Source organism: Miniopterus schreibersii (genome assembly GCF_964146895.1).
Source record: "Miniopterus schreibersii genome assembly, chromosome: 19".
Taxonomy (NCBI): Eukaryota; Metazoa; Chordata; class Mammalia; order Chiroptera; family Miniopteridae; genus Miniopterus; species Miniopterus schreibersii.
Window position 1 is genome coordinate 30,489,361 of NC_138119.1, and position 24,856 is coordinate 30,514,216.

The 24,856-nt window shown below is 44.1% G+C and overlaps 1 protein-coding gene across 10 annotated transcripts in view; it reads right to left on the reverse strand.

Annotated features, from left to right (window-relative positions):
- The window catches only part of SRGAP2 (SLIT-ROBO Rho GTPase activating protein 2), a 226,992-nt gene that overhangs the window by 56,252 nt on the left and 145,884 nt on the right, over positions 1-24,856 (reverse strand). For all 10 annotated transcript variants that reach the window (XR_013997642.1, XM_081120455.1, XM_081120458.1 and 7 more), the window contains exons 5-7: positions 14,609-14,671; positions 7,217-7,432; positions 6,515-6,643 (exon numbers count right to left, since the gene is read on the reverse strand). Coding sequence is in view for 9 of the 10 variants with exons in the window: in XM_081120455.1 (XP_080976581.1) it covers positions 6,515-6,643; positions 7,217-7,432; positions 14,609-14,671 (408 nt within the window). In the remaining variant the exon portion in view is untranslated. The remainder of the gene's footprint in view (positions 1-6,514; positions 6,644-7,216; positions 7,433-14,608; positions 14,672-24,856) is intronic.

A 24,856-nucleotide genomic window follows, 5' to 3' on the forward strand; every position in this document is an offset into this window, starting at 1 on the left:
GATGCAGACCAGAGCGCTATGGTTCTGCGCCAAAACCTTCTTAGGCTGCCCCTTGAGAAGCGGTAAAAGGGCAGCCCAGTTAGTAGGACTTGGAGCCTCCTATCCCTGCTTCAACCGAACCAACTCTGCTCTTTTGTCTATTTAATAAGTTGGGATTCTCTGAAAGGTCTGGTTTGAAGATAGAATTCAAGATAGAGAAAAAGTCTGAAAATACTTAGATGAAATAAAATCCCTAAGGCCCTCTTCAGCAGTGGCATTCTGTGACTATGACAATCTTCCCCATCCCCCCCGAAGGACCCGGAGATCCTAATTCCTTGGTCATCCATTACTCCCCCATTGCTTTCACAGCTTTGAGATCCAAAACCAGAGAAAACACATCAGAGAAGAATCGTGGCTGGAGCAAGACCATCTGCCCGGCTGCCATTTCATCCCATGAGCAGGCATCAAATTAACTTCCCCCAGCCGTTCCCCTTGTCCCCTCATCCCCTTCATCACAATCACACTGGGGGCAGCCACTACTGGGGAAGAAAAGGCATGTGCTATACCCCCTCCCAGCATCTGACAAGCAGCTCAGCGACAGCGTGCCTGTCAGGCTGGGCTCTGGGTTCAGTGCCAACAGCCCTGGCAGGTGCCTGGCTGCAGAGGAAGAACAGCAGCTACAGCTTAACTAGATGCAGAGGATGGAAAGACATTAAATTCAGTCAAGAGGGAAGAACAAATGGAAGCAAGACAAAAGCGGCTGATTGGGAGGCTGCACGTGCAAGAGCCCCTCCTCCTGAGGCCCACTGGTCTAGCCAGGCTGCCCTTCAACCTGTAAGCCCCCCTTCTGCCTGTAAGTCTATTGAACAGAAGTAATACTACCCATAGGCTGAGCAAGCATGTGGGGTGAGGGTGAAGGTTTTTAGTGCGGGAGAGAATTTAGGGAGGGGCAGGGTGTCCTTCATAAACTTTAACATCGTTTTGCTAACTCCCCCACTTCTCTCCATTCTCACTTCCTCTGCCCTGATTCAGACCGTTATCACCTAACACCAGTACTGTCTGCTTCCCTCTCCTGCTGAACCTATAATAGCTCTCATTTTTTTCTACATGAAAGACCACCTTCCTCAGTTTTGAAATTTTTTAAATAACTTGAGTAAGGTCAGTGGCCAAAACAAATTGTAATCTCTTTAGTGTGACCATCTAACAGCATCTCCCTCTAGTTTTTCTTCAAACCCTCTGCTCTAATCCAATGACATACTCCCTGTTTAGGTGAACATATTGGAAAACCATAGTATGACTATGAGCAAGCTACTTGACGTCTCTAAACCTCAAATGAGGAAAACACCAGCCTCACAGGTTGTTGTGAGGCCAATAACAGGCAATATAGTACACAAATATATCTGGCACTGTGCAGGCACTTAAACACCAGTCATCAATATCCCCAAATTCGCTACCTCTGCTCTTCAGCTCCTAGCATTTTCTCTTCTTGAAATGTTTCCCACTCCTCTCACCTGTTGCAATTGGACCCAATCTTCAAGATCCAAATCAAATCCCCAGCCTCGGGGAAGCCAGACCGCCCCGCAACCCTGGCAAGGATTGACCCTGGCCTGCACTCAGAACCACACTCATCAGCCCTCACGTGACAGACTACACTCCATCATTCTGTGACTTGCTGTTCTGTATCACCCCCACCAGAAGGCAAGCTTCAAAGAGGGCTTGGCTTCATTTTTGAATCCCTCACCATTAGGCCTTGCTCCTGGTAGGCATTTAATAAACATCAGTGGATTGACTGAAGCCAGGAGTGCAGATCCCAAGCTCTCAGAAATGAACCCACTTAGGCTGCATACTAATCTAAGTCAAGTGGGTAGATGTATCCACTGAGGCCTTTTGTGTTGCTTACCCTGTATGGCCGATGGAAGGCAGGGAGCTTGCTTAGGCGGACCACTGCCTCTATTATATAACTGTTCTATAGCTTCTCTGTGCCAATGAGTGGGGGGTCTGACTTACAATGTGCCCTTTGGCTCCTGCACACCTCCAGCTAACCAGGGAGATGTGAAATAGATTTTCCAGAGCCTTGGCTATCCCCACATATCTGCAAGGGAACAGCTGGAAACTGAGGCACTAACAAAATCTCAGAGGGAAAGTAGGGGTGGATGGGTGGAGAGGGATTAACCAAAGAACTTATATGCATATATGCATAACCCATGGACACAGACAAAAGTGTGGAGAAGGCCTGGGTGGGGGGGATGCAGCATGGAGGGGTCAATGGGGGGGAAAAGGGAGACATATGTAATACTTTCAACAATAAAGATAAATTTTAAAAAAAGAGAAGCAATTTCTGGCAAGGTGAGGTAACGAACTTTGAATATAGGGTGGGACAAAGGCAGGTTTACAGTTGTGAGTTCTCGAAACACAGAGTTTGTTCTTGTATCATTATTTACTAACTATTGTATTATTTTCCATAGGAACAACTGTAAGCCTACTTTTGCCCCACCCTGTATTTCATCCCTACTCCCAGGAGAATCCCAGTGAATCGAGGCAGACATCATTTTGCTCACAATGGGGACAAAGTACGCTTTCCATGGCTTCTGATGAGTTCTGTGGCCACGCCGGGCTCCCTTGGCCATTTCTGGGTTATATAAATGTTTGATGAAACTTTCCCAGGGGAAATCAAATTTTTATAAGAATTTAATGATACCATCCAGATGTGTGAGGACATGAGTTGACAGCACATTAACCCTTTTCCAGCTGATATCCTCACCCTGAGACTCTACAGAAGACCTAGAAAAAAAAGGGGGTGTTTTATAACACCCACTTCAAGCTCACACAGAAGAGAAAAGTAACTGCCCTCCATAAAATTTCCTATTCAGAAAGCCGAGTTCCCTTGGTCTGACTTGGGTACGCATGGCGTCACAGATTCTCTGCCCATGGACAAAGCATGCGCAACACCCCAGCTATGTGCGAGGACAATGCCTTGTTCTTCATTCATCCATCTGCTCCTGGGGTGACAGAGGCACACGAGAACGGGGGAGGAATATCACATTCCAACGAGCCTACAGTTCTTAGACTCCATCAAGTCAGCTCAGAATGTCCTTTTGGCCTGAAGTCGGGTTTTCCTGGTGTGTCAGATGCCTCACATGGATAGCTACAGTCCCAGTTTAAATTTCATACTATATTATAAAAAGAAGGCTAAGGCTTGTCCTTGTGCCAGTGTACTGGCATCGACAAAAACAACTACTTCTCATTCATCCTTAATGCCTTCAGCACACACTGAGCTTCAGCTCGCTAGGAAGGAGGCATCACACAAATAGCAGAGACTGGAGCAAGATTTACTCCATATCTTAAAGCAAGTTCTGGATACTGTCAAAATCAGAAAGCCAAGGGACTCAGACTCACCACTCACTCCTGCACTAATTGCTGGTTCACTGCCAAAGCATTCTTTTGGCCATTTTTATTGCAAAGAGCAGCGAGAAAAAGGAAGAAATTATTGATACATGCAATAATGCAGATGAAGCTCAAAAACATCATGCTGGGCAAAAGAAGCCAGATATGAAAAAGCATGCACTATATAGTCCCATTTTGTGAAGTTCTAAAATAGGCAAAGCTAATTTATGGTGAAAGAATTCAGAACAGTGGTTGCCTTGGGGAGGGGAATTGACTGGGAAGAGAATAGAGGAACTTTCTAAGGTGATGGAAATATTCTATATCTTAACAGAGGTATAAGGTTATAAGAGTACAAATTTATCGCAACCCTTGAAACTGTGACACTTAAGTTCAGTTATTGTATGTGCATTATATCTCAAAACATTATTAAAAGGCACAAAAAGGAAAAAAACCTTGGCTTAGGAAATCATCTTCCTCTTCCCCCTCTTCCTTCTGTGAATAACTATGTACTCAGCTAAGTAGTCAGCTCTGTACGTGTGGACTATACATGTGTATATCAAGGCAAAGGGGACACCTGGTTCCTGCCTTCAGAAGCTCAGAGAGGAGACTAAGAGATCTTCCTCTGTTCTTAGTGCAGTGACTCTCAAACTTTTTCTCAGCTCCAGCTCACAGTAAGAAATATATCTTATACTATCACACACTCACACATGCACACACGCACACACGTCCATGAGTGGGCAAACATGCACACTTACTTAACACAACAGTTTCACCAAATAAAACTTAACTTTACTACTGTGATGCACCCTGATATTTTCTTTCCTATTCTATTCCAGTCTAGTTTATTCATTAAAAAAAAAAAAGTCAAACCCAAGAAAGTGATTTTAGGACTCCCCTAATGGATCATGATCTAGGGTCTAAAAAGCAGACTCTGTGCTTCCCCTGTGGTTCCCTCTAGCACTGCGGTTAGCCCATTACATAGAAATCACCTGTTTGTATACCTATGAATACCTCCAGGGCAAAAACTATTTTATTCCTTTTGTACCCCTACTGCTGAGCACTCGGCCTCATCTCAAATAAATATTTACCAAACGTTTATGAAGCAGAAAAATGTTATCAGCCTTTCTTAAAGAGGAATTAACCTGTCCCCACCTCAAGAAAAAAACACACTAAACAAACATCAAACAAAATAAAATAAGAGCAACTTTAGTGCCTGGAATGCTAGCAAGCTGGACTAGTGCACAGTAACCTAGACCCATGCCCTGGCTGAGCGCTACGGAGGCTGCAGGCTTCTTTTCCATGGTGCCTCACATGGCATTCTGTGCAGACAGGCTCTTATCACACACACACACATATATAGACTGATGTTAAGACACCTACTAACATCTGATGGAGGGTCTATGGATTGCAAAGGTTATGACTGACAAAGCTGCCCTGGGGGCAAAAGAAAGATAAAAGGACAAACCAGTGGCAGCGCAGTGGCAGACTGGCAGTCTGGCTTTTTACCAAACGTGAGAGAAACAGCAGACACTGCGCGTAAGAAAGAAGTGATTCTCTTCCTTGGGCAGAGAAAAGGCCCCTCTCCCATGGAGGAGCCGCTCCCCTGAGGAGGAGAAAGGATCCTGTTCAGGGCTCTGACCTCCATTGGGGGACAGTGTTCAGATTGGCATCAACAAGCAGAGAGAACAAAGAGGCACCTGGATTGGGATCAGGGCTCCACTTACCCGGGGAGACAATGACACCCAGGGCGTAAGAGGCTGAAAATCACTGAATCAGAAATCCCTGGCAGAAGAGAGGCTGGAATCCGTATTTTAGAAAAGTTCCCCAAGCAGCTCTGATGTGAGGCCAGATTTAAGTACCAATGACCTGGTCCAATTTTTCAGTTTGTCAGGGCGGTGGCAGGCGCGCGCGCGCGCGCACACACACACACACACACACACACACACACACACACACGTAGTTCCAAAATAGCCCCATATTATCCAGCTAGTTAGGCAAATCTTAGACCAGAACCCCACGTGATATAGTGAAGGGTGGCAGGTTTGTTTGTGGAGAAACCAAAGCAGGCAGGTAAGTATGAGAGGTCTGTCCAGAGGCTTGCGAAGCCCAGCTGCTGCCCGCTGACAGCCAGAGGGAAACATCAGGCCTCAGACAGGGGACTAGCCAGGATCTGCCTGAAGCCCTGGAGACTGGGATGCTGATGCTAAGTCAGCTGGTTCCAGACCCCTCACTCCAACGACTGGAGGGAGAGGTGAGAAACGGCGTAGTACTTAAGCAGCCTCACTCAGGACTGACTCAGGAACTGGGCCAGATTGGAGTCTGCAGGTGGGAGGAATTGCAAGACTCAACCACTATAAGGCTTGAGGGGAGCAGCAGGAAAAATAAGGCCAAGGCTGACCCATAAGGCCAAAGTCAAAAAACTTGCCCCCTGTGCCTGTCCCATGCAAAACACATGTGCCTACTACCCAGCTTTTCTCACTGTCTTGGTGCCACATATCAAGAAATATGGGCCAGGGGTGAGGGGCATCTGAATACCTCCCTGACCAGGACCCTAATTTGCACTGTCCCTCTGAGCAGGTAACCCTCTTGACCCGTACATTCCTTATATACAAAATGAAGACATGGGTGGTTCAGTGGTAGAATTCTTGCCTGCCAAACTGAAGACAGTAATACTGATTCAAAAGGGTGATAAGACAATCAAATGGGATAATACTGAGAAACATTAAGCGTTATAAACGTAAGGTATGGCATCCTAATTCTTTAGCTCTTGCCACTCACTTCTATGTGCAAGCAGCTGATTTAAGGGAGACTTAAGTGCATAGTTAAGAGCATGGGTTAGTAATCAGACCTAGATACAAATATTGCCTCTGGTACTTATTAGCCGAGTCTGGGTAAGTCATCTGAACTCTGTGAATTTAATCTGTAAAAATAGAGATAATAACCCCTTCTTCACAGGACTCTAGTGAGAACTAAGTGTAAAGTGCTTTAGCCAGCACCTGGTACATGGCAAGCCCCTGGTGGACCATGGCTACTTTCTTCATAATTGTTCTCAAAATACTCTGAGAAGCCTGAGCAATAGAACTGGGAACTCCTGTCCAGATCACCAAACCAGGAAAGAGGCACCCTTGAGTCCCCAGCTTTGAGCACTTACATCAATAAGGTCAGACAGGTCGTGGATGTAGTACTTGAAGACAGACGCATTGGTTGCCTCCAAAGCCAGTAAGTACTCATTCCGGGCTTTAATGGCCTTCAGCTTATTCTCTGTGTACTTGGCTTGGCGCTGAAAAGGAACAAAAGTTCAATTTTACTTTTGTTTTTTTAAAGCGGAGACTGTTCTCTGAAAGATGAAAGTACAGTACATTCAAGAACCACAATTGCGCTGCTACTCCCTGTGCGCAGCTTCCTTAAATTGGGTTCTAATTCTGTTTAATGAGATTCAAGGGCACAATGTAGATCAGTGCGGGAAAGGTTAATGAGGCTCCCTACTTTAGATGCGTGTCCCACTTTGATTCTATCTGCAAGTACTTTTCTCCATCCTTGCATGGCTACCCTGGAGGAGGTGGCACTACATCCGCCCCTGAGCCCCCGACACCTGAAGCCAAACCCTAGCTCTACAGTCCCCTCCCAGGCTTGGGAAAGGCGACTACGGCTTCTTGTGAATCTGCTACATGGGGACAACCAGGAGCCTGCATGCCCAGGCTCTTCCAAATACCCGGGTTCTGGGGCAGACAGCAAGGACTCACTCTGGTCACCAGGCTCTAAAAGCAGCCAGAGCTTCCCGGTTGCACTCTGTGCCCACCGGGAAGCTCCTGGCCCGCACAGTGCCCCCCCGCCGCCCCGCGAGCGCACGCACCTTCTCCTTCATCTTCTCGATCTTCTTCACCGAGCTCCTCCGGACGTGCTTCTCCTCAATGCGGATGTTGGACGAGGAGTCGGGGGAGCGCGGGGTCTGCCGGTCCTCCTGCTTTACCGACTTGCCGATTTGCTTTTCCTCCTGCTTCTCGGCCTCCTTCAGCTTGCTCTGAGCACTGATGCTGTCGGCATTGTACATGTGATAGGTCTTCATGACCTGCAAGACACCCCGCCCCGCCCGGGGTCAAGACAATAGGGTCAGCTTTCTGCTTAACAGGCCCGCAGGCTAACGGGGCCTCTCCCCCTCTTCAGACCCTCAGACCCTGCAGGGAAAATCCTAAGTGTCTGCAGTGGACTCTAACATTGTACATTACAGACCCTTCCAAAGCACAGGGAAGCAGGATTTGAACTGGGCCAACATGCCTTATTATTAAAATGAATTCATGTCTTCCATCGTGTATTATTTATTTGTATTTATTCATGTTTGTAATCATTACTCTTTTATATTGGCCAAGTATTTCTATTGCTTAGTCATCTCACAATGCCAAGTAGAGAGGAAACACCACCACCACTCAGACCCCAGAGCAAAGCCTGGTTAGAAACCCTGAAGAGGGCAGCACAGCCTACGGAGTAACCTATACTTTTTGGACATTTCAGATATATCATGGGGAAGAGAAAGGCCCCATGAGGTCTTTCTACTGGCCTAGCATCCTGGGGATCTGTCTTGTCTGCTTTTTGTTTGTTTGTTTTTTTGATCCTCATTTGAGGATATTTTTTCCACTGATTTTTAGAGAGTAGAAGGGACAGAGGGAGGGGAGGAGAGAGATAGAGAGAAACATCGATGGGAGAGAGACACATGGATCCGTTGCCTCCCACACAAACCCTGACTGGGGAGAGGGGTCCAACCTTGCAACCCAACCCTAAACCTGAACCGAACCCATGACCCTTTGGTGCCCAGAATAATGCTCTAACCACTGAGCCACACCAGCCAGGGCTGGTCTGCTTTATACAGATCAAACACCCTCTCTCACAGCAGTTAGAAAGGCAGCAGCAATAACAGTGGCAGTTATCATTTCCTGAGCACTTAGTATATTCCTGGCTTTGTGCCAAGTGCTACCCACGCATTTTCTCATTTCACCCCTGTAGCAATCCTGTGATCTAGGCAACTCTATGAAGCCTGTAAACCCGCACAATAATTCAGGTAAGAGCCTGAGAAGAAATAAAATCCAAATCAAATGAAACTGGAGTTGCCACAGGAAGGAAGTAGTATAAAAGGAGAGGGATCCAATTTTCCATCGTATCAACTGTCTAGGAATCCAATCCCTTTTCTCAACGAGGAGGCCAGAAAGCCTGGGACTCGTGTTTGTTTAATTTCTACCACTTAGTACATGCTGTGTGTCAGGCGCTTTATGTACATCACTCCATTTAATCCTCTCAACAACTCTGTAAAAGACAGTATTTCCACTTTTATAATGAGAAAACTGAGATGCAGAGATTAACTATTACATCCACGGTCACAGCTAGGAAAAGGCTGAATCAGGATTCACACCCAGGTTTGTCAGACCACTAAGTCCACAGTCTCAGCCACGAAACATCAGTGTCTCTCTTCTGCACAGGATCACAGCGGGATTTGTTGGAAGGAAAGGTTAAGTTTCGTCAAGAGAGGCTTGAAACGAGAAACTGGTTTCATTTATAGACTTGAGACAGATCACTGGCCTCAAATGAAGACTAATTTGGTCCCCAGGGGGTATTTGGTACTGTCTGGAGACATTTTTGATTGTCTCAACTTGGAGCTTGCTATTGGCATCTAGTAGGTAGAAGCCAGGGATGCTACTAAACACCCTACGTACAGGACAGCCTCCAAAACAAAGAATTATCTGGTCCAAAGTGTCCAGGGTGCCAAGGCTGACAAATCCTGGGTTAGAGGGACTTTGTGGGCGTACTAATACCTTAGGATCAGCTGGCAAAAGAGGAAGGAATAAAGAATATTGGGACACCTACAAAATCAAAGTACCTTAGAGTTTAAATAATGTCTCATTTTGGATGTAGAATGTTTTAAATCAGCTTCACCTTATTTTGAACCCAACATCATTCCTCATAAGTATAAGACCTTCTCTGTATATTCTCCATGCAGGAGAAATGATAGTTAATACCGAGAGCATTAAAAACCTTTCGAAGTAATTCAAAGGGTCCACCACATTGCCAGATTGCCTAAGAGTAAGAAAGGGGCAGGTGGCATCCTGGGGGAAGGGTAGACGGGGGGCTCCCTTTTCTCTCTTTTCACCTGAATGTGACCAAGGGATTCAAAAGCTTGAGTGAATAGTCAGAAGTGAATGGTTTCTAAGAGAGTGATTTTCCATTTCATGAAGATGCATAATAAATAGGAAATACTATGAATAAACGTGAGAGTCCATAGAGAGCTCAAAGGACTCGTGCCAGCAGGACAGCACATGAAGGAGTAAAAATCAGCAATTTCTATTGCTCCTTTCCCCTAAAGAACTTAAAGAACTCTCATGAAAGAGTTAAACACTGCCTTGGCCAAGAAACTACGCATTCCGAAGGGCATGCACCACTTCTGTGTTTTCCTCTCTCCAGAGTTGGGAAATATGTCGCGGAGACAGTGGTAGTTTTACAATCAATGTTGTTGCCGACTGACTTAATGACACTGAGACTCTCTTCTGTGGAAAGAGGGGAGAAGTTATACCTCTGTCCTCCAACTCAAGGGAAAACTAAGGTATCCAAAGGCTACCTCAGTATAAGTGATGTCAAAAGAACTGGGAGAGGGACTGGGGAGGGGGAAGGAATGGGGTGGAACGGGTCATTGGGGAGAAAAAGGGACATCTGTAATATTTTAAACAATAATAAAATTAAAAAAAAAAAAAAAGAACTGGAGAGAGGACTTGGAGAAACATATACTGAGGCAAATACTAAGTAGGGAAAAAACTCAGAAGTCTAATTCCTCAGTTCTGCAAAGAGAATTTACTTTGAAAAACATAATATTTGGCCCATGGCTTTAGTTCTGCTCCCTCTCCAAGTCACGCTAAAATAACAGAAAAGTTATTATTATTATTTTTAGTATAAATTGAGGAAAACAAAAAGAACAAAGGTGGAACATGAACAGCAGTAGGCAAGTAGTCACTGACCTACTGAACCCTAAACCAGAAGTAGAGAGAGCCAAGAAGCAACCAGACTTATATCTCAAAAGCCCTAAGAGGAATTGCTGGCAATGAGATGAAGGTGGAGCTAGAAACAAGAGAAACTATAGAAAGCCCGAGAACAGTTAAATCCCCAGGTCCCATCCACTGCCCCTCTGTAGTGGAAGACTAGAGGTTTATACTCTTAGGAAGGGTCTATGAACTAGGGAAACCAGGCTCAGCTGAGGATAGGAGTACTGAACTTAAACCAGGAGTAGCAACTGAAAATTCTATAATGAATGTTGAGGTGGCCAAACATAGGTGGGAGATAGAAGAGCCTTGTCTGGGGAATCTGGCCATCCATGATCAAAGATCTAGAAATAATGGTCTTCCCCCAAAACACAGTCAGTCAGATCAGCAGGTTGACACAGAACTTCAACCAGCTTTTCAGTGCCTCAGTTTAAAATATAGGCAGGCAGCCCTGGCTGGGTAGCTCAGTTGGTTAGTGTCATCCTGATATGCCAAGGTTGGGGGGTTCGATCCCCAGTCAAGGCACATATAAGAATCAACCAATGAATGCATAAATAAGTGGAACAACAAACTGATGTCTCTCCTCCTCCCTTCTTCTCTCTCTAAAATCAATAGCTAAAAGTAAAATATAAGCAGGCAACTAAAGATTATCAGACATTTAAGGAAAATATCTAATATGAAAGATCAAGACAACCAATTTAGAGGAAATAGAAAGTATACAGAAAAAAAAAACCCACTTCAAAAACAATCCATCAATAATATCCCCAGAGAGATCAATGAGAAATGAAAAGACATTGCATCATGAAACAAGAACAGGATGCAACAAAAAGGGAACAATAAAAGAACTCTTGACAATTAAGATTCAATTCAACAATCTCCCCAAGGAGCCTGACTTCATGTCCCTCATCTGTGCAGACATGTATTTTACTTCTTACTTTATTTTTCTGTCTCTTCTATTAAAACTAAATGCCTTGAGTTCAGGGACATCTCTTATTTGTCTTTGTATCCCTAGTGCCTAGTACTGGAGACACAAGCAAGCAGAGTTGGGGAACTATTAGCTGACATTGTTTCAAGGGAGCAGGTGCTAAATAACAGCCATGGCTCCCTAGTAGACAGCTGCTGCACCAAATCAAGGGACTATAATCAGGAGTACTTAGAAGTATAAAACCTCTGGGGCAGCAATACCCCTCCCAATGTCCCAATCCCTCTTCTTTCTACTCAGCCAATCCATGTGGCTTTAGTTCCTCCACATACACTCTTTCCTGGCAGAGGAGCTTGGGGAGATTGCCTGGCTTTTTCAGATACAGCCTCTTAGTACAACTGAGGCAGAGAATTCCAGAGTTCTCTAGGAAGCAGTGTGTTTTGACTTCAAAGACATTCCTGGATCGTCAGTCAGAAAACGAAAAGCATTTATGTATGCCATGACCTACAAACTAGCCAGCTCATTCATTATGGGGGGGAGGGGGGAGCACATGTAGGAGAATGCTCACTGGGATTGCTCTCTGAGTAGCAGCTGTGGGAAGCAGCTCCTGGCACAGAAGCCAAGTCAGGGAAATCAAAGGCCCTTCAGGCAGAGAAGAGGAAGGTACAGAGGCGCAGCTGGCCACTTATGGAGTCTGGGCCTCTTTACCAAAGGCATCTTTATTTGGAAACACCTGGGCCCTGTCCCTTGGATCATCAAGGTTCAAAAGTACTTAAATTATCACCCTTGGGTAATAGTCCCCCAAAAAGAAGTACTTATGGCCATTACAGGAAGATGCAAGGTAAGAAAAGTCTTGAATATGATGGGTTCCTTATAACCTTAATTTCTTTTATTGCATGCCCACAAATAACTTCTGTTGCCTAGAGTCACTGAAATGAGAGATCCTTCCATGCCTTCCAGAAGAGCAGTTAAGGGGAAAGCTCTTTATAAGAAGTCCTCCCTTGTTCCCTTCTTAACAAGAGAGAGAGAGAGAGAGAGAGAGACAGAATATACAAGTAGCTTCCCAAATCCAGCATACAATGGTCCCAAGTTCCTACTTGAAACCATTGGTATACCCTGGACTTTCCAGGGTTCAGCACTGAAAAAGTCTCATGTCCGAGGAAGCCCTTCAGTATAGGCATACAGGGATAGTTGGTCATCCTAATGCCACCATGATTTATTCATACCAGTTCTATGCTTATCTCACCCTCAAGAAACAATTCATGATTCCATCCTCTGAACTTATTAATTGCCTATAGAATCTGCAACTCATTTGACCCTTAACTATATATAGTGCATGGCATGTGGAGACCTGGATCACAGAGCATCCCCCAAGATCATAGAGCTAGTGGTAGGCTGGGTAGAATCTGGGTAGCCTAATCCAGGAGGCTCTAGTCACCACACCAGGGTTTTTCAGTCTTGGTACTATTGATATTTTAGGCCAGATACTTCTTTGTTGTGGGAGGCTGTCCCATGCATTATAGGATTTTAGTCACATTCTAATCCCTAGAACGCCCCCCCCCACCCCAAAGTTGTGACATCCAAAAGTGTTTGCAGACATTGTCAAATGTCCACTTGGGGGGAAAAAGTCACCCTCCTCGAGAACCACTGTACCAGAGAATCACTGCCTTCTCGGGAACTTTCCACCGTCCTCTCCAATACAAAGTATACCCTTTGACTGATTATTATTTTTTGAATCTTAGTATATTAGGAGATCTAGGGCTCTGAGTAACGCTGACGGATCCCTGGACAGTGTTCTCCCTCTGCTGCACTGCAGAAAGTGGCACACTAAATGTGACTTAGTTTGGGGTTTGCTGTTTATCCAACCTACTCCTACCCAGAAACAGCAAATAGCAGAGGCCCAAGATGTTTACAGGAAAATAGAAGGATTCACATAATGATTACATGTGTCATTTTCTATCTTAGTGAATTCTTTGCAGGAGAATGGAGTAATAATAGCTCTTCTTGGTGCCTAGAGGATGCTCTAAAAATAAAGAACAGAAGTAAAGCATTACAAAGACAAGGGGGTTCAGGAAACTCATCCAGTCCGAAAATGGTCCAAGTCAACATGCTTCTAACAAGCCTTCACTTCATTTGAGAGAAATGAAAACTTGGGAGCTAAAGCAAAGGGTATTCTCTATCTACTTGGCTTCAGAGAAGAAGAGTCAGGGTAGAAATTCCAAACACACTAAGTGTCACTGGAGACAAGTCTGATGACTACCCGGTTTACTTGCTTAACAGCTGCCATGACAAAATGGTCACACCTAGACTTTGGGATCAAGAACATTGAATTCTCTGATCTCAAATGCCTGTGATCCATGTCACCACTGATTGTCTTCCTGTGAATTTAGAAAGAAACGAAGAAAGAAAGAGAAATGCAATAAATAAGGAAGCAAACACAGGAATTCAATTTTGCTTCCAAAACAGGATGGGGTAACCCTGGAGGACACAAAAGCCTGCACCGCTCAGCCAGAGGAGAGGCCCTGGAAGGCTTTAGCTACACAACTGAAATAGTCCCTGTATGGGATCAGGAATTTCTTTGGTGTGCATGTGTGTTTTAATTATAATTAATAAAACATGGTTGGGGGAAAACCACCACCACCACCACCTCTCAGTGTGTGAAGAAACATGGGTCAGCCAAGGCATCACGGGCCTGAAGTGCCAGTTATTTCAGAACAGATTGTGCTTTTTTCTCCAAGCCCAAAGCCTGCCTCTTCCCTGAGGTTTGGCCTTTATATAACCACAGGGAGTTGATGCAAAGCTCTATCTGCCTGAACTGGTCCCTGCTATTACGGGCATTTAGGACTCTATGCTTTCCTCTGGAGCACTTGCTTTAGTCTCAAACAGGTAGATCAATCCAAGAACTGATGCAAAATCTTGAACCATAAATCCTTTCCAACATGCCCATATTAATGGTGGAAGGCAGGCTGCGTTCCTTACAATTAGGTTTGGGGTCCCTGGTTTGCTGCAAATGGGATCAGTAGAGCTGGTGATCTAAGCCTTGGCTGGTCGCAAGCGATTATCCCTCAAATGAAGCCAGAGTTAGCTGGCACAGTTGAGAAGGGATCTTTTTTTGAAAAAGTGTTTTTGGCTCATTCAGGTTTAAAAATAAGAGTATGAAAAAAAAGATGGGTGGAGGCACCCCCAACGGGGACCATGCACTGTCCTCAACCTCAGCTCAGTCCTGTTGCTGATGCAACTATGGCCACAGCTGCCAAATGCTGCTTTCCTCTGCTTGTTAAAGAGCCAGGCAACCCGTCTGACTTACCGAGTAGAGCTCATTCAGGACCTTCATCAAATCATCTTGGAGCTGCTGGCCGACTTCTTTACTCTGCAAGGAAAGAAGAATGAAGGTTAATTGGGAAACAGAAGGCAGAAGGAGCGGGCAGCGAAGGCAAGAGCAGCATTGGCTCTACAAATAACACACACTCAATTAAGGCCCATTATTTAATCCAGCAAATCAGATAACCACTCCGATCTGACCCAATTATGGTCAGATTACTCAAAGAGTTTTAATAAAATGAAACGTGCTCCTTCTGTAGCCTAGCAAAGGCAATCATGTGAAGGGAAAATGGGTTGTAGCCTTTGGTTTTTCAATTGGTCCCCGAAGAACAGGCTCAGGAGCCACCTCCTACCTAGCAACTGTTGTTAGGTGGAACAAGTTTTCTCAGAGACTTGTAGTTAAGCATTCCTGAGAATTGTGGAGATGTAAGAATTGTAAGATGTAAGATAGGATGAGATGGGAAGAAGTGTATAAACATGCAAGGACTTCAAAGTACTTAACTAAATAGGAACCATCATAGAGGAAGAGTCAGGCCTCTTTATATTTTATTTTTTAATTATTTTATTTTATATTTTATTTTATTATTTTATATATTATTTTATTTTTATTTTTAATTATTTAGGAGTTAGATCTCTTACTTGCTCTATCTCTACTCTAAACTTCCAAGGCAGTGGCATCTCAATAAAGACTGGTTGTGAGATTAGCTGGAATGTTACTAGATTCTGACAGTATTTGTTAAGGGGCTGCCAACTGGTTAATCCTAAGTAGTTGTGGTTCTGAAGTTCTTTGCTGCTGCCACCAGAGCTGGCATCTAATTACCCAAAGAGAACAGCAGAAATAGAGAAAAACAAGGACGCAGAAAGGAAGGGCCCGCCTTCTATACTGAGTGCTTTATGCCAAGCCCAAGTGGGCAGGGGGTAAAACTGACTGGCATCCCCGGGTCACTGAGAAGGGGAGCCCCTCATCTTATCCTCTACCAGCTCCTCCTTAAGTTCTTTTCTACTAAAAATCAGATACCAGCAATGCCCTTCTACCAGAAGGTGTAACACCGCCTGGCACAGCGCAGCTCCCAGGCAAATAAAGACAGAGGTCTTGCATGTCAGACACGTAATCGCTTAAGATTTTGCTTTTTTCCAAGATGTAAGACCTTAAGAATACTTTTTCTGACTACAAAAGGAATCTATGTTAATTGTAATACACAAAACAGTAGAAAACTTCAAAAAAAGAAAAAGTAACTCTTGATTCCTACCACTAAGAAATCATCCCTGTAGACTTTGGAACATATTTTTCTAATCCTCTATGATTTTTATGAGATGGGATTACATTACACACCCTGTAATTTATTCACTTAAACAGGTTCTGAGCTTCTCCTCACCTATTCTTCTATAACATTACAATAGATTATACCGATGTAGCTCCTATCCTTGGACATTTACATTGTTTATAAATTTTTATGATAAAACATGCTGTATGAAATTACTTTGGGCATAATCTATGCACACACCTCTCATTATTTTCTTTTAGAAGTAACATTGCTGAGTCAAAGACTATTTACTTATTTATACCATTAAGTTGCCCTTGGAAAAAAAAAGTACCTATTTAAACCACCACCAGAAACATATAAGAATGCTATTTCACTTTTTTGTCTTGACAATTCGATGTGGTATCCTACTGTAATTCGCAGTTCTTTGATTCTAGTGAGCCTGAACTTTTAAAAAAAAATGTTTATCAGTCATTCTCATTTTTTTATACTTTGCCATTTTTCTGTTATGGAGTTAATTACAGAACATAACATGTGTGACCTTTGTTGTGAGTTGACATGAATTTTTACACCTGGTAGTGTGGAAAAGGGAGGAAGGAGCCCTGAATTAGCAACCACAAGAGTCTCATATTCCCAGTATCTCCACCACTGAGGAAAGAACTTTGAACAACTCGGTTACTCTCTCCAGGCCCATGTTTTCCTTTCCATAAAATGAAAGTCTTTGGCTTAAACACTCTTAAGCTCTTTTCCAACCTCTGCCATTCTATGATTCTTTATGATCTTTTGTCTGGCTTCTCAAGTCTGTTAGATTCAAACACCACCCACTTCAGGGTATGGCTGGTTGGCTTCACTCCACAGTGTGCAAGATAGTAAGTTCTCCTCAGGGATCGAGATGCTCAATAAAACGGTGGCTTCAAAGGTTATCTCGCCCGTCTTCAATTTACCATTCCCAGTGCCTCTCATCCAATGCCCTCAGCCACTGGAAGACGCCACGAGAGGGAGGGCTTTCATCCAGCTCACATACCAGCCGTTCCTTCCCACCGTGAGGACAGCTGAGCTGCACTGAAGCAGCAGAGGCCCAAGGAGGCGAAGTGACTCACCAACCAGCCCCAGAGTCAGCAACAAGGCCAGGAAGTGACCACGATGATCACTTCCAAGCGCCCTGCCCTCCCACCTCCGGACCAACTCCCCATGCCAGCCTTCCACCCTCCCTCACCACCTCCTTATGTTTAGATGGCAGAGGTTACAGGAGAAAGCTCCCAGCCCTCTACCTTGTTGCTTCCCCATGACTGAAACAACAGCCCCCAGAGAAGCGGGGAGGGGTGGGGAGAAAAAGCATAACCAATAGAACAGCAATTAAGCCCGGGCAGATGTTTCCGTTCATGTACTACTGACTAGTTGGAAAGGACTGACTGACTCAACCATTATCCCTGTTTATTTGACCAGGCTGCTGAAGTGATCCTGATTTCACTCCCCTCTGGCTGAGGGCTGGCCTGGGGACACACGTGTAGCTAGCCCAGTTAAAGTGTCTGATAAAGCCATCAGCAAGCCCGCAGCAATCGGGAGCAATTCTGACCCATGGGGAGAGGCAGGAAACAGCCAGTGCCCCCTCCTTGCACAGATGAGAAAGGCCACCCGTTCTCTATCGCAGAAACCTTAACTGTGTGTCCTTGGTGGCAAGCATGGCCCCAGCATCCCAGGGAGGGCTTCTGTGCAGACACTGTCAGAGCTGGGGCACTACAAGGGACCCCACCCAAAGACAAGGGGGGCATTTATTCCTGGGAACAACCAAACCTGATGAGGCCGAGTATATGACAATGAAGATTGTAGAGCCCTTCCGTTCTCTAGAAAAAAAAAAAGCAAGGGGTTTCTAGGCAGGGGAGAAAATTTACAGAGGCGTCATTGTGCGTTATCGCACAGCCCGCATCTCTTCTTTAAAATTTCTTGGAAGAGAAGATGAGTCATCTAAACATTGCAGGAAACCAACCAGAAGTCAAGGGAAAAAATTACTTTGGGCGAAGTTTTTCTCTTAAATGTTTGCATAGTAATCTTTGTTTGGGAACAAAAAAACAAAAAAAGAAAAAAAAAAAGATGCCTAAATTTAGAAAAGAGATGTGACACAATGAACAAAGCTGGTCCTATGGGACGGGAAGCACAGTGGTGTGCTGGGGCAGGGATCTTTTATTTTGAAACTCCCCCAGCCGGCTGGCCAGAGTGTGTTTGGGGCCCCTGGGCCTGCTGCTCGGGCGGGGCCCATGGGCAGGCAGGGAGGTTGCAACAGCTCCTGCTAGCTGTGCGCTTACAAAGCGGGCAGGGAATCCTCCTTTTCCGACAGATAACAGCGCTGGACGACAGAACCGAAACGCACAGACTCATTTCCGCAAGGCTAACGTTCCAAAGCCTTCGCACTCACCAGACAGGGCAGAAGTGGAAGGAAACACGAGGCTGGCCACGCATCTTTGGATCTATACATTTCCTGAGCTTGGATGGGTTTGTCTATTAGCGTTTCCCAAAGAACACTGATTATGAAAAGGTTTTAAAACCAGTCCTCATCAGGGAGATGCTACAAAGCTGTATTATTTGACAGGCACAGGATTAGTCCCTATTTGTATGGAAGAAGGAATTAGAGGAAGGCACGTCTCTGCCATGTGGTGAGAGCTAATTTCAGCCCAGTCCCAAGGCTGAGTCTGTCAGCAGGTAGAGACAGTAGGGCCATTTAGTTCTCTGTTGATTAGCCTGTGTCAGCAGTTTTCCAAAAAAGAGTTTTCAAGGGCACAGATCTCCTTCCATTAGTGCTAGCACCCCCTCCCCAACCCAAAGCTACTTCTGAGACCAACTGTTTAAGAAAAGCCAGTTTGAAATGGAATTTACATGTATAGATTTCAGAGGAAAGGGACATGAGCCCTACACGGACCTCTGGCAGCAGAAGTGCCACCAGATGCAGAGTGACACTACTTCAGGGGCACTCACTCACCACTTCAAAGAGGCCAAATTTCATGAGCTGGAGATTTGCCAGAAATGCTTTTGGTGGGGCAGACAGGGCTGGAAGGAGAAGATGTTTGGCACCAGGGCCAGTGCTAGGTGATGGTGGGCACTGTGTCTGTCCTCTCCCCAACCCAACCCAGCTTATCAAAAGAGGTGATGCAGGGTGAGGCTGTGAGGTAGTGATCCTGGAGGTCAGAGCCCAGGAAGGACTTCCAGAGCTCCCCTTGGCCATACTCCCTGTGTATATGCAGGACTCTCTAAGTAGCCTTCACTTACGGATTAAGCTCCCACTTGATGGCTCTAAGAAACTCATGCTCCAGTTACGACCTTATACTCTGGGGAGCCCAAATTAGTATAAAATACAAATATACTGAATTGCAAATTTTTTATAGAGAGGGAGGCTGAGAGCTGCCACAAGAGGGATACCTGAAGTGTTTTTACTTTCTGATAATAAGGTAGAGCAGGATTTTAAAAACTTCATTTTTTAAAACTGAAATCCAGTATAATAAGTGTTTACAATAGTACTTACTACGTGCATTGCATTCTGATATTTCCTATTCTTTTGTTAGTCATAACTCACAAAGTTCACTGTACAATTCATTAACAAGTCATTATACACATGTTTAAAAAGACTGGGTACACTGTAATTGTGGAATTAATAAAAAAAAAAAAGTAGGTTAAGGACTGGAGCCCACCAAAAAGGCAGGTGCTAAATAACATGCCTCTCAAGGTAGGCTGATCGGATGTTCTGAAGCAGGTTCAATGACTAGATCTTGGCAAGGGGAAAATGCTGGATTTGAAGGAGCGAGCAATAAACAGCTCGTTGGCAAATATTTATAGAACATCTATTATGTGTCAAGCACTTGTGGTTTGGGAATAAAGCAGTATACAAAACAGACAGTTTAAAATTTTACAACCTACCAAGAAAGGTGGGCATTAACCTGATGTCTGAGCCCATCAGAACACAACTCTTCCAATCTCAGTCATTACTAGAAATGCAATTTCTTAAGCTAGTCTTCTAGTTCAAACATCAATTCTTTTCTATCTCAGCCAAGAGGTTTCCACACTTGAATCTGACTCCAGATGTTGAATCTAGCTTGCCAGAAACAAAATTTGACTTAAAAATATCTAGCTATTACATAGCAAATCCTTTTTCTTTGAATTTGCCTTTCTAAGTTACTAATAGATATTTCAGGTTATAATGATACTGCTTCAGTGTAAAAGCAGTCACAATCCATTTTTAAGGAATGCCTTGAGCTTGTCAATGCCATAAAAACTAACCTCACCTGTAGCTCCTTTACTCAGAAGTGAAGGGGTGGAGTTCAATTCTTCCCGTACAAGTCATAGTTTAAAAGAAAATGTGAGAAACCTGATGCAGTCTGAAACCCAATATTGGTTTCAGAATTTGCCTTCTGAAACAACTGGTTTCACAATTAGATTCCTGTTTAATTATCGAAGAACATAGCCTCAAAAAAGAAAGGAAGAAAGGAAATCCCAAAGCTGGTAAAATGTGGAAGCATCTGAAATCAATGCAAGAGATAACTTTAAGGCATCTTTCTGTCTTCCACAGTGCCCAGCCCACTGCTGTGCACACAGCGGCCATCAAATCATCAGTTGTTGAATCAATCAGATCAAATTTTAGTTTAGACTTAAACACTAAACTTTCGAAAGCAACAAGAATAGAAAAAAATATAGCCGTGTTTTCTTTATATACATCAAGACTTTTCCAGGCACACACAGCTATTCAGTTCCCTGGCTAGGCCCACACGCAGTTAGAGGAGATAAACATGCAGGCTACGGAATAGGATTTGAATCCTGCTCCCATTCCCCAATCGTATAACTTCGGGTCGATTATTTAACTGCTCTACACCTCAGCTTCCACATCTCTGCACTAGAATAATGAAATAATCCACGTAAAGTGCTTCAAACAGAATCTAGCCCCCGTATGCTCAATACATATTAGCTATTGTTAATGTCAGAATCCAGCCCTTTCGATACCCACTGCATGCTCTTTCCACCACACTGTGCTGCGTCAAACTCGTTCGTGATCATGATATGTGGAACTGGGAAGGTCACCAGAAGCCAATTGCCAGGGGGGACTGTAGCTAAATCCCTCGGTAGAGGGGCTCTGCCAACCTTCAGGGAATGAGAATCTGTTTTGCCTTGTGCCTACTGCTGCACAATCTACTCTCTGCCCCACCTTCAGTAAGAACCAAAGTAACAAGCACTCTGTAAGAAATATGCAGTTCTCCTGAGGGGGAAAAAAAGCAAAAACCAGCAAACAAAACCAGTAGGTGTTTAGCAGAAAGGAGGAAGTTGGGAAGGTGGGAGGAGGCACCAAAAGAAAACAAGAATAGAATTACTTTCTACTCCTCCAAGTGGATTAAGCAGAAAAGGATCCTTCTCAGCTGCACAAGTGGGGCCTGGTTCAACTGAGTTCCTATTTTAAGTGCCCAAAGGTAAGAGCTCCCTACAGCCTAAGTCAGTGAAGACAAGGACTGCCCATTACCAAGTTGTAGTTTAATGAAAACCAAGAGCTTTCTCCTCCAGGACACTGGTTTCTGAAAGCCATTTCCTTAAGGTTTTTCCAGAAGTTCTGGAACATGAGTGGTCAGACTTGATAACCCACCATATTGCTAGTGGCCCTGGGAGAAGATCCATTCTTTGGCATGACAGCGAATCCTGTGGGTTCATCTCCTGCCTTCCATGGATTCTCACTATGCTCTGTTAGAATTGACCAGAGGCTCCTGTCAGGAAACACATAATTTGAACAAGAGACCTACTGGGCTGGGGCAGGGGTGGGGGTCAGGAAGAGGCTGAAGGTCCTCTGCTCTCCCAAGACCTCAGATGGTACAGTCTGAAATACAATCCTGTAACAATCTGATTGTTCCTCCCCGGTTGTTTCAATCTCTTGGAATGGCCATTTCCAATACTAAAAAAATAAGCTAGAAACAACAACCTTTAAAAGGAAAGAGACAAGTCTGAGGCTTCATTTCTTAAATCACCACTGTGATCCTTTTCTTGATGAATTTATATCTTTAACTCTTCTGGGTAATGATTTCAATGGGTGTGTAATAATGTCTTCAGGTCTTGATCTCTAGTGCCAAAGCATTTGTTGAGGTTATACTGAAGATGGTAATCACCCCACCTCCCAGGCAGGACACTAAAGGCATAGAAATGGTGTCTAGGTGACCAGGGCACTCTTGGGTAGACTGGGACACAGGAGACAAAAGACACAAAGGCAAACGGGCAATATGAGAACACAAATCTCTCAGCAGTTGTAAAATGAACTCTGGAGGAAAAATAAGCAATGGCTTGAAACTGGGCAAGAAGGAAAAAAAAAATAGTCAGGTGCTAGGGTTCTTGCAAGCATATGCCTTCCTACAATAGAAATTCCAGGGGCTGGGGGTTGAGACGAATGCCCGTGTGGCTCCCAGATGGCCGGGGGGGAGAATGGGAGAGCAGAGTTAAAAGAGCTCATCTGAAAGCTGGCAGCATGAACACAGAAAGGAGGGTGGCCTGAGAGAAAGTTAACCAGTCAGCAACACCAGTTCCGGAAATGCCAAGGGCACTGGGAAAATTGCTGATTAAATACTTTAAGAAAGAGGAACCCAGCAGCAAAGTCAATTCATTGAAAAATCTGTGTAGTTTTAGTACTTTCAGAGTTGTCTTAGAATCCTACTGACAAGGGAGAAAAGGAGGCCCCAGAAGGTTTGTGGTGGAGAGAGCATGTTCTTGACACTCCAGATGCCAGAGTTGGACCCAAGAGGGACAGAAAGCCAATTCTGGGAGACTGGGTAGAGTTCTTTACTGGCAGAGAGTAAGAATGCATTTCTTTGGGGCTGGGGTGCAAATCTGAGTCGGGGGCTTTCTTCAGCTCCAGTGGTTGTCTGCAGCCTTGTGTCCTTGCCCACCTATGTCCACATGCACAGTCACTCCCACCAGGCATGGTCTGCATACAGTTAAAATCTATATCCTTGGAGGAGGGCACCTTCCCTCTTGCTAGTACTCCATCCCCAGTGAAAATTCAGTGAAGTGTGAGAACGAAAATGTTCAGAGTTTGTAACTGGCATTTCCAATCTCTAGCTCTGATTTCTTACCCAAGAGCTTCAATTTTTCCTCTTCAATTCAGGTTATAAATGTTTCAGGTGCACTTGAAAAGAATGTACGTTTGGCTGCAGCTGTTAGGCACAGTGCCCGTATATGTTAGTTAGGCAATCTGATTTTCTTTCTCTGTCCAGTTGTTTAATCACCCAGTAAAACAGGTGTGTTAAATCTCCCAGTGGAGTTGATGATTGCCTATTTCTCCTCTTGATTCTGCCCATTTTTTATTTATATGCTTTAGAATTTTATTATTAAGTATATACTTCTTTCTGGTCACTTGAATCTTTAATTATTATGAAATGTCCCTCTTTATCTCTAATACTTTTGGCATTAAACCCTACTTGGTCTGAGTTTGTCAGAGCTCTCTTTTGTCCACCATCTTGCTTTAAACTTTTCTATATCCTTAGAGTTAAGGCGTGCCTCTTCTCTTATAAGCAACAGACTTCACTTTTGTTTATTTAAAATTTGTCTGACAATCTTTTTTTTAATTTTACATGACCTGATTTACACTTGGCATTACTGATAAATTTAGGCTTAAATCCATCCACTGGCTGTATCTATTTGTGTTACCTGTTTCCACAGTCCCCTTCCCTCTCATTTTTTACTTTCTTTTTTTCTTTCATTTTAAAAAGTTCAGTGAGCCCTGGCTGGGTAGATCAGTTGATTGGAGCATAGCCCTGTACATCAAAAGGTTGTGGGTTCAACTCCCGATTAGGTCACATATCTAGGTTGTGGGTCCAATCCCTGGTCGGGGCGCATACGGGAGGCAGCTGATAGGTATTCCTCTCTCACACTGATGCCCCCCCACCAAAAAAATCAATATCATATCCTTCAATGAGGGTTTTTAAAAAAAGTTCAGTGAAAGGCATTCTTTTTTAGTATATTCTATATGTTTTGACAAACGCAGAGTCTGCAACCACCACTATAATTAAGACACAGAACAGTTCCATCATCCACCAAAATAATCTCTCATGCTCCCCGTTCCTTTGTAAGGCAAACTCTCCTCCACCCTGAACTGCTGGAAGCCACTGCACTGTTCCATGTCCCTATAGTTTTCCCTATACCAGAATCTTTCTTACCTACTTTTGGGCTCTTTTTTTTTTTTAAATATATCTTTATTGATTTCAGAGAGAGGAAAGGAGAGAGAGAGAAACATCAATGATGAGAGAGTCACTGATGGAGCCCACAACCTGGGCATGTGCCCTGACGGAGAATCGAACCCTGATCGCCTGGATCCTAGGTCGACGCTCAACCGCTGAGCCACGCCCGGCCGGGCTGGGCTCTTTTTATTAATCAAGTTTTCCCCTCTCTTATACTGGTAGAGATACCATTTCTCTAGTGGTAATCTTAAATTACAACATATATCCTTGACTTGACCAAGTCTAATATAAATTCATACAATTACCACTCTCTGGACAATACCTTTAGACCTATTTCCCCACCCCCACCTAGACATAGATTCTATTATTGCCATTTACATTAATTTTACACACAGGGGTGGGCAAAAGCAGGTTTACAGTTGTGAGTATGTGAAACAGAATTCATCCTTGTATTATTACTTATTAATTTGTATTTTTCCGTATGAACAATTGTAAACATGCTTTTGCCCACCCCTATATATTTAAAACCCCCACATTAGACTTTTTTTTCCAACCCACAGACTTTATTCATGTTTCACCCATAGTCCTACTTGTCCTCTGTAGTAAGAATATTTCAGGTCCAGGATCCAATCCAAGATCCCCTGTTGCATTTCAGTTGTCATGTCTCTTCAGCCTTCCTTCATCTGGGTCAGTCCTAGTCTTTCTTTGTCCTCTCAACTTTGACATTTTGAAGAGCTGGGGCAACTTATTTTATAGAATGTCCCTCACTTTGGGTTTGTTTGA